This window comes from Pterocles gutturalis, unplaced genomic scaffold (genome assembly GCF_000699245.1).
Source record: "Pterocles gutturalis isolate BGI_N339 unplaced genomic scaffold, ASM69924v1 scaffold2446, whole genome shotgun sequence".
Taxonomy (NCBI): domain Eukaryota; kingdom Metazoa; phylum Chordata; class Aves; order Pterocliformes; family Pteroclidae; genus Pterocles; species Pterocles gutturalis.
In genome coordinates this window covers 4,212-18,716 of record NW_010102689.1, presented here as the reverse complement: position 1 = coordinate 18,716, position 14,505 = coordinate 4,212, and the positions used below count along the sequence as shown (strand labels likewise).

The 14,505-nt window shown below is 37.2% G+C and overlaps 2 protein-coding genes across 2 annotated transcripts in view; one reads left to right on the top strand and one right to left on the bottom strand.

The window, feature by feature from the left end:
• SMC4 (structural maintenance of chromosomes 4) overlaps positions 1–7,650 on the top strand; it is a 36,340-nt gene extending 28,690 nt beyond the window's left edge. The window contains exons 17-23 of the mRNA XM_010086366.1: positions 145–334; positions 1,284–1,428; positions 2,540–2,713; positions 3,662–3,844; positions 4,700–4,932; positions 5,643–5,826; positions 7,458–7,650. Of these exons, the coding sequence (XP_010084668.1) occupies positions 145–334; positions 1,284–1,428; positions 2,540–2,713; positions 3,662–3,844; positions 4,700–4,932; positions 5,643–5,826; positions 7,458–7,646 (1,298 nt within the window). The 3' untranslated portion in view covers positions 7,647–7,650. The remainder of the gene's footprint in view (positions 1–144; positions 335–1,283; positions 1,429–2,539; positions 2,714–3,661; positions 3,845–4,699; positions 4,933–5,642; positions 5,827–7,457) is intronic.
• A 4,748-nt stretch (positions 7,651–12,398) lies between these two features.
• TRIM59 (tripartite motif containing 59) lies at positions 12,399–13,631 on the bottom strand. The gene has a single exon (XM_010086367.1). The coding sequence runs from the start codon at positions 13,629–13,631 to the stop codon at positions 12,399–12,401; it is 1,233 nt and encodes a 410-aa protein (XP_010084669.1).
• Positions 13,632–14,505: the final 874 nt, after the last annotated feature.

Sequence of the window (14,505 nt, the reverse complement as noted above, 5' to 3'; positions counted from 1 at the left end):
ATAAACATTTTTCACAATATAAGGAAATATGTACACTTCTTAATATACAGCAGAGATTTTATCACTTAAATCTTGATGCATCATTGCAGTTGAGTGTCCCTAGGGACAGCATAATGACCTTAACTTGATTTTGTTTATTGACAGATCATGATTGCATTGCTGAGAAAGCTGGTAAAATAGAAAATGAAGTCAAACGATTACATAACCTCATAATTGAGATCAATAACAATAAACTTAAAGCACAGCAAGACAAACTTGATAAGATCAACAAAGAAATAGATGAATGTACCTCAACTATTACTAAAGCCCAAGTGGCAGTCAAGACTGCGAACAGGTATGTAGACAGCAATGTGCTCAGGGGTAAAGCTTTAGGCTGCAGTTGCATGTTGCTGCGATTCGTGTTTGATCACAGTCAGACCTTTCCATGGGGGATTCGTCAGGCTAGAGGAGATGGTTTTCACCTCTTTATGGCTAGAGGAAAACTGGAGGGAGAAGGTCATAACCTTTTTCTCTAAACTGATTTACCTCAAACTGAGACTGGTTCTTAATAAAGAACCATAATCTTTGTTAATTAGTGTGCTTTACAGGCAAAGGATCAGAGACCTAGAAAGCTTAGTGAAACCTGACCAAGGAGAGTCACAACAGCCGTCAAACAGCTGTGTCTGACATCGGTGCCGGCAGGGCATTTGTTTTTTTTAAGTCTCCACTAAAAATCTCATGATCTTAAAATCTTAATTTTCAGTTGCAAGTCTAATACTAAATGTTGCTTCTATCAAGGAGGTAAAAGGAAACAACATTTTGTAGTTTCTAATAGGCAGTTTAAAAGTCACGTTTAATCAGTATTTTTCAGCTAATATTTGCCTATCACTAAAATGCAATATTTCAGGATAAAGATTCAAAATAGCACTTAATTGCTATGCAGTAGAGCAGTTCAAATCCGAAGGGACTAATAATATTATTACGAGGCATGTCAGGAAAATAAAATGTGATATACTTTTTATGTTAGCTGAACAATACATAATGAATATTTAGAACAAAAGTCACAACAGTCTCTGAGAGAACAAATTAAGTCATTTAATGAGGCCTGCCTGGTATACATTTAAGTAAGACAACTTCGTTTTACTTGGATATCTCTGGAGTGTGCGAGTTCCTCCATAATCAACACTTTCTATTTCATTGTCAGTAGCTATTGAAAAATCTGTAAAGTAAGATTGTGTTTCTAGATTATTTTATGCCGTTTTTGCACTCATATGAGGTACACAAACATCTCTGCACCCATTTAGAAACCTGAAAAAATATGAAGAGTCTCTTCTTCGCACAGAGAAGGAAATTGAAGATAATGAGAAAGAAGTTAAAAACTTAACAGAAGAGCTGACTATGCTAGAAGACAAAGCTACTGAGGTTACAAATGACTGCAGGAAAGCTGAAGTAAGTATCATCTTAATTTAGTGTATTTGTTCATAAAGGATGCAGTCTGTGAAATAAATTTGAGATAAGTTGTTGCATCAGAGTTGTCCTAATGGCTGATGTGTGTTATACATGGGCAGGCCTAGCAAGGGGTTGCATTAGCTGGGTACCTTCATTTATTTAAACAAAACCAAAACCAAACAAACAAAACCAGAAACAACAAACCAGAAAGGAAATCTGCCTTGCCACTTAAGCCTCAGATTGGACAACGCTGGTCGAAAGTATATTTTTTTCTCAGTTACTTTATTACTCATCCTCCCAAAAATTCATACAGGGATAAAATGGCAAAGATTGTTCTTTTCTGTATCCTGCAATATACTGTGTGTGTTCATACAAAATTAATAATCTTGATTAATCATTAATCAAAGTTGATCTTTAAATATAGATGCTGGGGAAAAAAATTAAGCTAAAAAAGTCCTAGCGAGTGCTCTGGTTTTCAGGTGAGATCAGGATGATGAGTTACAGCCTAGTCATATCCTTCTATTCTACTCTTATGCAAACTTTGTACAGCTGCAGAGTGACATTCCATGATGGTCAGGGAATGGGAAATGGTGTATTTAATTTTTTCTACCTACCCAGAAATATATTTTGACCCAATTTGCTGAAGCTAAGAAAAAAATTAAACCAAGTTTCCCCTAAGAAATTATTGGTTTTAAAACTCTTGTTTAAAAATAGATTTTATCCAATTACGTGGGACTTTAGTTTCCCATCTAGAATTATGTATGTGAGAGAGTGAAAACAATCAGGACAGCTGAAATTCTTCCAAATAAAGCTGTTTCTTTGAGACAGTCTTTCTCTAAAACTGCCTTTTAGATAAAAACATCCCAGTGTAGGACTCATTTAATCCAGATCTGGAATGAAAATCTAAACTGCAGCATATTTTCAGTCATTCCAGAACTCAGGGACCAATTTAATATAAATACAAGAATATGTATTTGTTTACATTAATACTTAGGATTGTGGGGAGTAAGTTCTGTTGAATACTATAGTGAAAACAAATCTATAACCTGAGAAAGTGTTAACATTTTAATAGGCAACTGATTAATGCACTTTTTTGGTCATTTCTGTTTAGGAAGCATTGCTAGTGGTTCAGGAGGAGCATCGCATTTTACTCCAGAAGATTAAAACTATTCAAGATGATGAACATGCACTTCAAAAGGAAGCTCTTAATATTAAGCTGAAAATTGAACAAATTGATAGTCATATTTCTGAACACCAGTCAAAGATTAAATACTGGGAAAAAGAGGTAGGGAAATTGTTTAGTTCCTAAAACTTGAACTGTAAGATCTCAAAAGATTAATATGTTAACATGTAGTTTAAAAAGAGGTAATTTGGGAGAAAATTTGTCTTCAGTTCACAGTTTATTGGTGTCTATGCTACAAAAAACAACTCTCAAAAAATACGACTTTTCAGTCTTTTACTTTCTGGTTTGCATGCAAGATTATGGATGAGTTACATATTACATGCTTTGGCTTCTAGCTTTTCTGTCAGTTATCTCTGATCAGCTCCCTGGAAGGGCTTTCAGTTCATCTAGAACCACGTCTGCACAGAATCCTGACTCTTTTTGGCCCATAGGTTAGTTAGTGCAGAGTCAACAAGAGGTAATGCTGGCGCTTGGTTTTGCTTTGGTTTTCCTGGTTTACAGAAACAGCAAAAATCAGGTGTGCGCCCAGAGAGTCATGCTCGGAGAAAAGGCTGATTAGGTGCCTGGAACTCAGCAAGCTACATTATCTTTTTATTATATGTCTTTTCTACATAATACTTAAATCTTTAATAGAGGCAGGGATCAGACCAGCAGGTGATCTTGCAGTGCAGGGTGCCCTTGATACTCTTGTTAATATCAGGATAATGAGGGCAGCTGCCCAGCAAGCAGAGCTGCTGTCAGAAACTTTTCAATCTTGAACATACCAAGTATTAAGTATGTAGTTGTTAAAGTTCTATGGCATTAGTAGAGGCGATTTCCTCATTATCTACTATGGCTCCTATTACAGAGACATCTCCTTTGTAAGAATGATGTATATAATTTCTGGAACAGAATAATAGGATAAAAGGATATTTGTTGTCTCTTTTGCGGCTTATTTTTGAAAGGGTGCTTCAGTATGTACTAATAGACAAAATGTTTAGTTTGGAAACATGTTCATGGGATAACTAATGTGATCTTTAAAGGTTTCTAGTAACTGGTTTTGAATTTTAGGTATCAAAATTATCACTGCACCCCATAGAAGATAAACCACCTGAAGAACTTCCAGTACTAAGTCAAGAAGAGCTTGAGGCTATCAAGGATCCGGATGTTATAAAGAATCAAATAGCTCTCCTGGAAACTCAGTGTCATGAAATTAAACCCAACCTTGGGGCTATTGCAGAATATAAGAAGAAGGTAAACTTAATTACTGTCATGTAGTAGTAGGATTTATCCTTTTGCTACAGCATGTCCTGTCAGTGCAGTAACCCGGTAGGTACACCCCTCATCTCAGGTGAGCCTGGTGTATACAGCTTCATTGTTTCCAGTACTTGAATCTGTACAGAATTCATGTCACTGCTGCTGAAGTACGGAGGTAACCTTCAACTGTGTTTTCTTTCAGGTGACTGCTCAGACAGATCCTGCACTTGAAATTAATGCAAAAATGCACTCTTTATCTAGGGGACAAAAGAAAATATCTCGTCTGTAGGAATACCAGGGAAAAGTGCTCCTGTTCTTCTGCTCCTTTATTTTGGAAACTGAAATGGAACCCCTGAGTTTTCTCTTTCCTCTCTGCGGGCTGTACTGCTCCTAGCATCCTGAATATGTTAGCTTATATTCAGCCAAGGGGAAAGCTGTATCCAGGAGCTTACCTACACCTTTTATATTTGATACTGTAGATGGCAGGTGAAGACAACTTTCTCCTATGAAAGTTTGTTTATTTACAGTCAACTAGTCTTGACACTAGACAGATACACAATACTAGGATTTTTTTTCTCCTTGCAATAGTCACTTCAGTAATATTGGATTATTCAACATTTTTTTTTTCTCTTTTAACATGGCTTTTCTGGTATAGAGAGATCAGCAGTATAGACATGAGAAAAAAAAAAAGAGATGGTTTGGTTTTGTTCTTTTGTTTCAGAGCTGTTAGCCCTTCTGGGAAAAATGCATTTTCAAATGGTAAGAAGAATGGTTTAAAACTGAAATTAATGAGACAGCTTGTTTAACTATTTTTGTGGTTTGTTTTTTTTTTTTCTCTTTTTTCCCCTACAGGAAGAGCTATACTTGAAACGTGTGGCTGAATTGGATGACATTACCAATGAGAGAGACAAGTTCAGACAAGCTTTTGAAGATCTTAGGAAACAAAGGCTAAATGAATTTATGGCAGGATTTAACGTAATAACAAACAAACTGAAGGAAAACTACCAGATGCTTACTTTGGGAGGGGATGCTGAATTAGAACTTGTGGACAGTCTGGATCCCTTCTCTGAGGGAATCATGTTTAGGTCTGTCAAAGTATTTAGTAGTATTGCTGTGATTCTTGATTGTTGTATTCCTTTTTACAACTTGCTTTTAAAGTAAATTTTCATTGATTATCAGCTAACCAAGACAGTCTTTCCTCTTGGCAAGTATTGTCAAGATACTGACAAAAGCCACAACTTTTTAGCATGAGGTAATGAAGAGATTAATTTCTTCTGGAGAAATAAGTAAGTTAACTGCAGTTAGAAAGCTTTGACTTTGGTGAAGCAATTTCTCAGAGTTTCTTAATTCCCAAATCATTTCATTCTGCCTAGGGAATCATGACAGTCACATTGGTAACTGGAGATTGTTCTGTCATAAATGGTCCTAAGAGTACATTCATTACTTCAGAGTATAATAGTACTTTTGAAAGATAATTAAATAGCAGTTCTTAAGTGTTATAGTTCCTACAGAGAATAGCTGAGTGCTACAATAGTTTGAGTTCAGGCAAACATGGGCTGGCCATGTAGCTGTACACGCACCCAGGGAGTTACTCAGTGAACAGAAGCAATCCAGTTTGCTACCTCTCAGCTGTGGAGGACTAAAGAGTGTTAAGCCGCTCATCCATGGTTTTAGTCGAGCTTCTTTGTGTCTGTGTCTTCCAAGAATTCCCTCCTGCCTTGTGACTTGCTTTTCACCATAATATATTTAGTTTCATCATGAACAGAAATAAGTTACAAACTCTGATTTCTTTCAGTGTTCGGCCTCCAAAGAAAAGTTGGAAGAAGATATTTAATTTATCAGGAGGAGAGAAAACTCTTAGCTCACTGGCTCTAGTTTTTGCTCTTCATCATTACAAGCCAACGCCACTTTATTTTATGGATGAGATCGATGCAGCACTTGACTTCAAAAATGTATCTATTGTAGCATTTTACATATATGTAAGTATTTAATGGTAACTACTACAGTATAAATTTTCTAAGATATTTTATCTTCTGCCAGAAAAGACAAAGTGATAACACAATTATGGCCAGATTTAAAAATCTGGAATAAAAGAGTATTTTCAAATAATTAAGTGGAAACTATGTATTAAGCGGATTTTCAGAAAGGTGCTTACAATGTTGCTTTCTGCATATTTTTTCTAAGCTAAGTTTGATGCTTTCCTGAAATGAGGCAACTAATACAAGATTTGTAAGTCTTTTTTTTCTCCAAATCCTGATTGTATCATTTCAAAAATCACCTGAAGAGTCCTGGTTTGCCAAAGGTGCTACATTTCCATGTACCCTTGCTGCTGCTGCTTCCTGTTTTAAAATATAGATGCTTCCCCAAAATAATCAGCTATAGCCCGCTGAGATACAGTAACTCATTAGCTCTTAGTAATGTGTTCATGTATCCAAGCTCATTATTTCATTCTCAGGTGCAGCCAAGGTTCCTTGGTTTTATACTTCCAGTTCATTACCAGGAGCTGTGTCCCCTAGGCTTCTTCGATCTGTGTCTTTATTAGGTTTTTTTCTTCCATTTTATACTTTTAAAAAATTCTGTCATCACCATATTTAAGTGAAACAAACATTTACATTGCTACAGCTCTGGCTGCTAATTTAAACTTAGAATTTTCAGAATTATCCAACGTATAACCACGAGTTTTGGGAATGTCCCAGAAGTGCAAAAGATTATGGTTATCTACTTAAAAGTAGGGAAACACTTTAAAGATACCTGCCTGCAACTGTAGTTTTAAACTTTGCTTTCACAATGCCGGTGTTTTCACAAAGGAGGGTCCATCACCCAGATGTCATTTGGTAGAGCAAAGAATTTAATTTCTACTGCAATACAGACTAACACTAAAGTTTGAAACTTAGTACTGTTTAGCTCTTAAATGCAAATTATGAGTTAGTATCTAGCTGTAGCTCATATTTTGTATCCAACTTGTGAATTAGTACTATCTTAGTACTGTCATTCATATTTGAGCCATTTTTATTATGTCTAGCCTGAAGCTTTTTAACCTCGTAAAACTATACATAAAGATAAAATGAGTGTACACAGTGTAAGTGCTGGATGTTCCCTCAGTGATTTTAGATGCTTCGTTAAAATAGAGCTGGGCAGCCAGCCCTCGGTCTTCCCAGCCTTGCAATGTGCAGGGACACACCACTAACTGTCCCAGTACAGTGCAGTGGCCTGCCCCTCTAAGCAGCTCCACTCATGCCGGTATATCACTGTTGGGTTTTAGGAGATCTCTGGTCCGGGATAAGGTTGAAACTGTGGTGAATTGCAACTCTGGAAAGAAATTCTGTATGTTTATATTTAATCAAACTCAGTTGAATAGGTCATGTAAAAGATAAAAGGAGGAAATTCGTGCTTAAGTAAATTGCAGTGCTTTGTGTTGACTGACAAGCTGTTGTGCAGGTATTGATTATGGACAGCCTGAGCTCTGAGGCCTCATCATCTGCAGATTTGTTGAATGACAGAACTACTTCTAGGGATGTATTCCTTGGTTCCTAAAACCTGAATATAGAGATCATAAAAGAACAGAGGTTTTTGAAATACTCTGGGCTAATACACATAACTTCTCTTTCAGGAGCAAACAAAAAATGCACAATTTATCATCATCTCCCTACGAAACAACATGTTTGAGATCGCAGACAGATTAATTGGAATTTATAAGACTCACAATACCACGAAAAGTGTGGCAACAAACCCCAAAGTTATTGCATCTAAAGGACTGGCTGAACTAGGTGCTCTTGAGTGTAATATAGCTCAAAAATAGACTGGAATATACTTCCATTCTCCTTGCTGCTGTTCACTTTTATCTAATATACTTTTGTATTTGAGATTTTCTTTTTTTTTAGTTCTGTGTTTATTTGAGCTTGTTAATAAAACCAACCTCAATAAATTCCATGTTTTTAATTAGTCTATATAGATCTTAATTATATAAACTGAGTTTAAAAAAAGCTATTTCTTAAATTATGTATCTAGCTGCATTTTAACATTCCATGGGTAGACTTGATATCAGTGCTTGAGTTCTGCATTTGGTTTTAAATCTGTTTTTTACTGTATGTATTAAAGTAAGCAAATTGCTTTTAAATGTCATCTGTGTCTTGTAACATTATAGGAGTTCTCTAGTAAGTAAAGTCAGTATACAAAATAATTTACATGTAAAGGATGTTGTATGTAATGCTGCATGGTCTGGGAATCAGACATTTGTAGCCATTTTGTAATCAATTGGTGCAGTTTAGAAAGCTGTGCTTCAGTTATTTTCCTCTCTCCTCCTGTAGGGATAACTCCCTCTCTCTCAGGCTGAGGCCACGTTGTACGCTTAGGGTTTATTAACACAGTAATTACCATCTGTTTGCTTCTACCATCATTTCACAAAGAGATAAATTCCTCCCATGGCAGAGGTCAGGTTATGTAGATCTGTACCCTGCATCTGTTGCTCACCTGACTATTAAAAGAGTTCTCCACTTTCATCAGCATCTTGTCAACACTTCAGTGGACAGGTTTTGCTTTGAATCTGATCTTTCTTTATAATTTAGGAACTGAAATTGTGTGTTTTACTCCAAAAGTCAGCCCAAGTATCTTGCACACTTGCACTAGTACTGATCCCTGAACTAGAAGTGCCTCTGTCTGTTGGTGGTATGCTTCCTGGAAGAAAAAAAAAGAAAAAAAAAAAAAAAAGCAAGCTCAATCATGGGTGTGCTGTAGTTCAGTAGGAAGGTCAGTGTAGAAAAGCTGAGTCAGAGCTGCGCTGTACTGCCAGCTCCTTCTGCTCTGTGCTGCTAGGCCTTGTTTATATTTCCATCTCTTGCTATTTTCATACCAAGCACACTTTTCAAAACCTGAGTGTTTATCCTGCTTTTGTTGCCCTTGCCCTGAGTGATGGGCCCAAACCCAGGGAAAGCTTGTCCTTTTCTAAAATACACAATAGTCAACCTGGAGCTGATTTGGAACATGGGAGGGGGGTGTGCTGAAATTATCTGCTATGAAGCGTAGAGCTATGCTTTCAATGTAATGTTAACAGTAAGATTATACCAACTGTGGACAAGTGAAAATTAATGTACATGGAATAAAGTGATGTGTATGTGCACTGCCTAAATGATTGTAAGGAAGAAATCTCAGCATTACAGTTGGGCCATTGTCAGAAACCACAGCTCAGCAACTGTTGCAGGCATAATATTAGGTGAGAAAAACCAAAATGCAAACCACTTCTCTACCCTAGCCCCACTCCAGCTGAGTGCTGTGCAGTTTTCATTTTCCCATCTCAAGATGAAGCTCAAAAATCTTGCAGTACAGTTTCAGGAAAAATGTACAGGCAAGATCAGCCAAGAACAAAAAGGTGTACAGTACCAGAGGGCAGCTCTTTTAAAGAGCAGCAGCAGAATAATAATGACCCAGCCCATGCAGCAGTAAGGAAAGCCACAGCAGGGCCGATGACAGGTAAGCACAGTAACTTCTGGGCTTGCATTTAAAGGGGGTCTTAGAATTTTTGCACAAGTAAAAGAAGCTGGCACGGCAGGATAATCCCTTCAACAATGAGCTGGGGAAGGTGAGGGGGGGACCAAGGCATTAATTTCATCTCCAAGAGACAGTGCTGAAAGAGCACTATTCTTCAATTATGCTGGCAGAGGCCACCCCAGCATCTCAGCATCCTGCACTGTTCCCAGGGGCCTGCTTGGACACCTGGAAACTTCAGTCTCTTCCCCCACTGGGTCTCAACACACTATTTTTCAACCTGACCTTCCCTCAAAAAAAAACACCTCTTAAAAAATGCATGCAGTAAGAATTAAATTTCTAGAATGAGGTTTCAAAAGAGGATAGTTCAAAAGATGAGAAAAAACCCACCCTAGGTCTGACAGGATACAAAACCCTCTCATCCCTTAATTAAAATGCAGTAAAGAGATTTTATTTTCTTGAAAAAGTTTCAATTTGTAACATGAAACTCAGCTCACAGGACTTATATCCAGCACAGACGACAGAAAAACTGGGCTGAAGCTGCTCTCAGCTGTACAACCCCACAGTGTTGGAGTAAGAGGAAAATGAGAAGCTGCTTACAGCACTTCCCCAGAAGTGTCTATGCTGCACTCCAGCAGCTACCTTGCTCGCTCAAACACCAGTATTCACCAACTTGTGCTCCAACAGGACCAAAACAAAAAAAAAAAAAAAAAAAATCAGTAAAACAGGCCTATCATGGGCAACATGAAAAACCATGAAATCCACATCGACCCACCTCCTGATGTGCCATCTCAGAGACTCTTCCTAAAGTTCACGCTGCAAAAAAACGGGGCACTTGGAAGAAAAGGAAGCAGCTAGACAGATCAGTGCTGAACACCCACAGTCCTGCTTCAGGGAGACTTGCAGCTCTGTCTCCTCTCACCGGTTCAGCCCCATGTCAGCGCTGTTTAGGATCACAGGGAAGGTTCTGTGCAGTAAGGAAATCAAGGTGTTAGCCAATCCTACTGTAAGAATATATTTTATTTGTATGCAAGTTTATTAAAATATATAGTTCATTATAAGTACACATACTAAATATTTCAATCAGTGGTAAAGGCATTTTATAAATTCCTGTAGTCTTGAAAAATAAAATTGCATTATAAACTCTGTAAAAGTCAGGAAATTAAAAGGAAAGTAAGTCAGTCAGAAAATAAGCCCCACATGGTAGTGGACAGACACTTAGCAGTAGGTTTTAAGACTCATGCTAAGTGAGAGCCTTCTAGGGCGTAAGACAAAAAGAAATTCCCAATTTTACTTGGAAATTAATCACAGCATTTACACAGTCCCAGGATACACCTAAACACCATTTCGAAACCTGACCAGTGGTATTAAAGGGATTTGCCTTTGTAACTCTGAAGGATTACAGAAAATGTAGGTACAAATTATAGAAACTGCTCCTAACACATAGGCAAAGGCGCTCTCCTGCCTCAGCCAAACCTAAACAACCCAACCCACTGAGCTGCAGAGAAGGGCACTGCACAGTACCTGTGTGCCTACACTCAGTGTTTTATTAATACAGCAATGTTAGGACATCAATGCTGTTATTAGGATTTTTATTTAGGCTTGAGGAATGTACTAGCATCACATCCATGACCTTGCTCTCAGCTCTCACTGAAGTCTGGCAGCAACTGGTATTTTTCAGGACCCCAGCAGCATCTGCTGGCAGCAAGAGGCAAGTTTTGCACAAAGGTTTAAAATACTAAGTAGTTAAAGGCGAGCCTCAGAATTCAATCACTATTTAAACAAGTTCAATTATTTTAAAATATACAACAGCCAAGGAATGCTGCCATGCTAGAATATACTATTATTTTTATCATTTCAAATAAAATTAGACATGATGAATACTAATTTTTGGTTTTTTATAAAATTATTAGTGAATTGTAAACTCATCTGTGTTCTGCTGTTGTAACTGCAACACTTCAAGGCTGTCCCAGCACTTCTGTAATCACATTGCTAATAACTTAAGGACAAAAATTGCTTTTACTGGGGATTTCATTCCTGAGCAGAGCTTAGGCTGGAGCATCTCATCAGGAGTGAACAGTGGTGGTGATCATTCAGTTGCAGAATAAAATGCTCTCATGTTTCCACTATGTCAAGGTAAAGATCTCTGCTATTTGTGCTGAATATATACACATTGTCAGGTTGTTTTAAGGGCTCTTGATGTTCAAAATCCTTGTATCACTGACTTCACTGGGAGTTTTGCTCCTTACTACAGTTTTCACTACATATTAAATGATTTAGCAAAAAGGCAGGGCTCATTTGAGTAAGCAGTGAGAGTTCCCTGCCAAACTAAACAAACGCTTGATTTGTGCACAGCTGGCACTAAAAAAAATGTATGCAATATCTCACCAGAAGTCCTACAGATACTGCTCTATGAAGTGGAGAGAACCATTTGAAAGATAAAAAGTCATTATACACAGGTTAAAAAAAGGAAGAAAAGATTAAATCATGTCATCCACTGGTAACCAGGCACAAACAAAATGAAACCCAGGGTCATGAATACGTGATTAAAAGACCACAGGTGTATCTGTTAAAATGTCTTTAAAGAGAGGTCAGTAAAACACAAATCAGGAGTTTTATGTACACCAGAGCTAGTGACCGACTGACTCACCCAGGACTAGCTAGTTTGCAGTCCGAGGTGTTTTTTTTAAACCTCTGATGTTGGAGTGCTTTTGTTAAAAAAACTATTTAAAATTATGTTACCAAAAAAAAATTTACAAAGTAGATGTTTTAGGAGTTTTTAAAAACAGAATCCTAGATTACAATTTGTAAGCTGCTTACAGCTTTCTTACGCAGACATTGTTTCTGACTAGCTTCCAGTTTAAACAAACACCTACCTACCTACCGTACTGTGTGAGCAGAATCTTGTCTTGCAAATCTTCTCAGTTAACTAAGTTAGCCAAGAGGAAATCTAAGCAATACAGAAAAAGGAAGGATATGGAACTAGAAAGGAAAAGTAGAATTTTAACAGCCCTGCTTTTAAGCAGAAATTTTTTAAAAAATCCTGGGGCTTCCTACACTAACTTTTAACCTAATCTTTATAATAGTCAAGAGAAACAATTCTCCCTAAAAACTCCATCAGTAAATCAGATGTACAGCACAGCACATCCACTATATTCTGCAAATGGGTGCTGAAATCTTGATAAATAAGCAACAAGAATTCTGAAATGTAAGTGGGAGTAGCTTCGATTACAACTGATGAAAACGGTTTGCGAAATGAAAACACAGTTGCCGATATTAGTATAAAAAGAAGGAGGACTGCTAAAGGATTTACAGCCTGGAGAAGTTCTTTAGATTTTCTTCCTTCCTTTCCATTGCCTTTGCTGCATAACTTCCTTTTTGGAATCAGTTTTATTTTTGGAGTGAGGATCTTGTTGATCTGACCAATTTCAGTTTTAGACCACACATCTTTCAACAGGTGCCCAATCCTCGGATAAAGCTCCACAGGTTTAACATCCGGTAGTTCCTTCTGTTTCAAAGCTTTTATGCGTTGATGCATATCATCCACCTTCTCAAGAAAAATAAGCGGGGACTCTTCTTTTTGAATAGATGTATTCAGTGACATTAATTCAAGCTGTTCTTCCCGTATTTTTTTCAAATTCTCAATGAGGGGATCATATTCTTCCAAAACGTGTGTGTTAATTTCATCCAGTGCAATCAGCAAGGCTTGTTTTTTGTGCTCCAAGGTATCACTAAGTTTCTTAAAATACTGTACTACTACTTTTTTATCATCCTGAACAATTCTTTCACACTGGGACTTCTGTTCTTTCAGCTTTTCAATAAGCAAACATACATCAGTCCAGTGTTTATCAGTTAACTGATCGAGAAGTTTTCCTGAAGCCTCCTTTTCTTTTATGTAGGCACTTTGAAGGTCATCTATCGGATGGCCGTTGTGTTTCCCTATTGTAAGGCAATGGCCACACACCAATTTTCTATCCAAAAGACAGTAAACGTTCAGCGGTTGCCTGTAGTGTTCACTGCAGGTTGCAACATCAGAGTGATCTTCCTGTTGGTATTTCTCAATAATAGCTTTCAAGGCAAAGTTGATAGGCAACGATTCAGTGCCAGCAGCAGGATTTTTTTTCCTACAGTTAGGACACTTCAGAGGAACTCTCAGGGGTCTCCAAATGGAAAAATTGCTTGACAGCTGAATAACACCCTCCAGACAATTCCTACAAAATGTATGGGAACAGGGCAGAACGCGCGGATCTTCAAATATGCTATAGCAAATGGAGCATGTTAACTCCTCCTCAAAGTGATGCATGTCCTACAAAAGAAAAACAAAAACAAAAAGAAAAAATGGTTTAATCTCTTTTTGCAATCAACTAATTGAAAATAATTTTATTAACCTAAGCACCTCCATATGACATGTAACGACCAGTAACTTAACCTAGATAAAAACAGAATGAAAGTGAGAAATGGTTCAAAGATTTCATCAAATTATGATCTGCACTTACGATCTAAAGTGACTAAATAGTGTTCACCCATATCCAACTTCTGCCTTAAAAAGCTAGGAAAAGCAGGAATCTGCTACTAGGTATTTTTTACAGTGGGAAACAGAAGAGTGATACAAGTTAGAACTAAAGTTTCTAAATAACCTAAGAATTATGAAATTTTTCTCCCACTATGCATAACAGTTGAGTAACATTTTCAACATAAGAATAGATCCATAAGTACAGAAACTTTTTTCAAACGTTACTTTTGTAATATAAATAGTCATTAGAGTATCAAGCAGTCAAATTTATTAAAAGCTATCACTAGGTTCTGGCACAAATGAGAGTCTAACTCAATGGCCCTTAAATACAACACCACTAACAGTAATTAGACTTGTGTTGTTCCTCGGTTACTTAAAGCACAAAACTAAAAAAACTAACTTTCATTTTCCATCCTTTGTAATGTTGCCTTGTTCTTCTTTGCCAGCTTAGTGAAATCACACTGCAAAGTCACAAATAACAATAACTAACGCCAGTTTTTGTTATAAATCATAATTCTGTTTTTCATTCTGTTAAAAAAATGGGGAAATCGGTACAAACTTTCCTTATCTTTGTGTCCCACTTTCCTGTCCCCTTCACCTCTTCTAGTCAACTCTGTAGACTTTGCTAAGCTGCAAAAATAAACTGTCCAAGCATTGAGTATCA

What these genes read in the sequence shown, in the direction of transcription:
- TRIM59 (XM_010086367.1), bottom strand. Translation starts at nt 13,631, where the DNA reads ATGCATCACTTTGAGGAGGAGTTAACATGCTCCATTTGCTATAGCATA.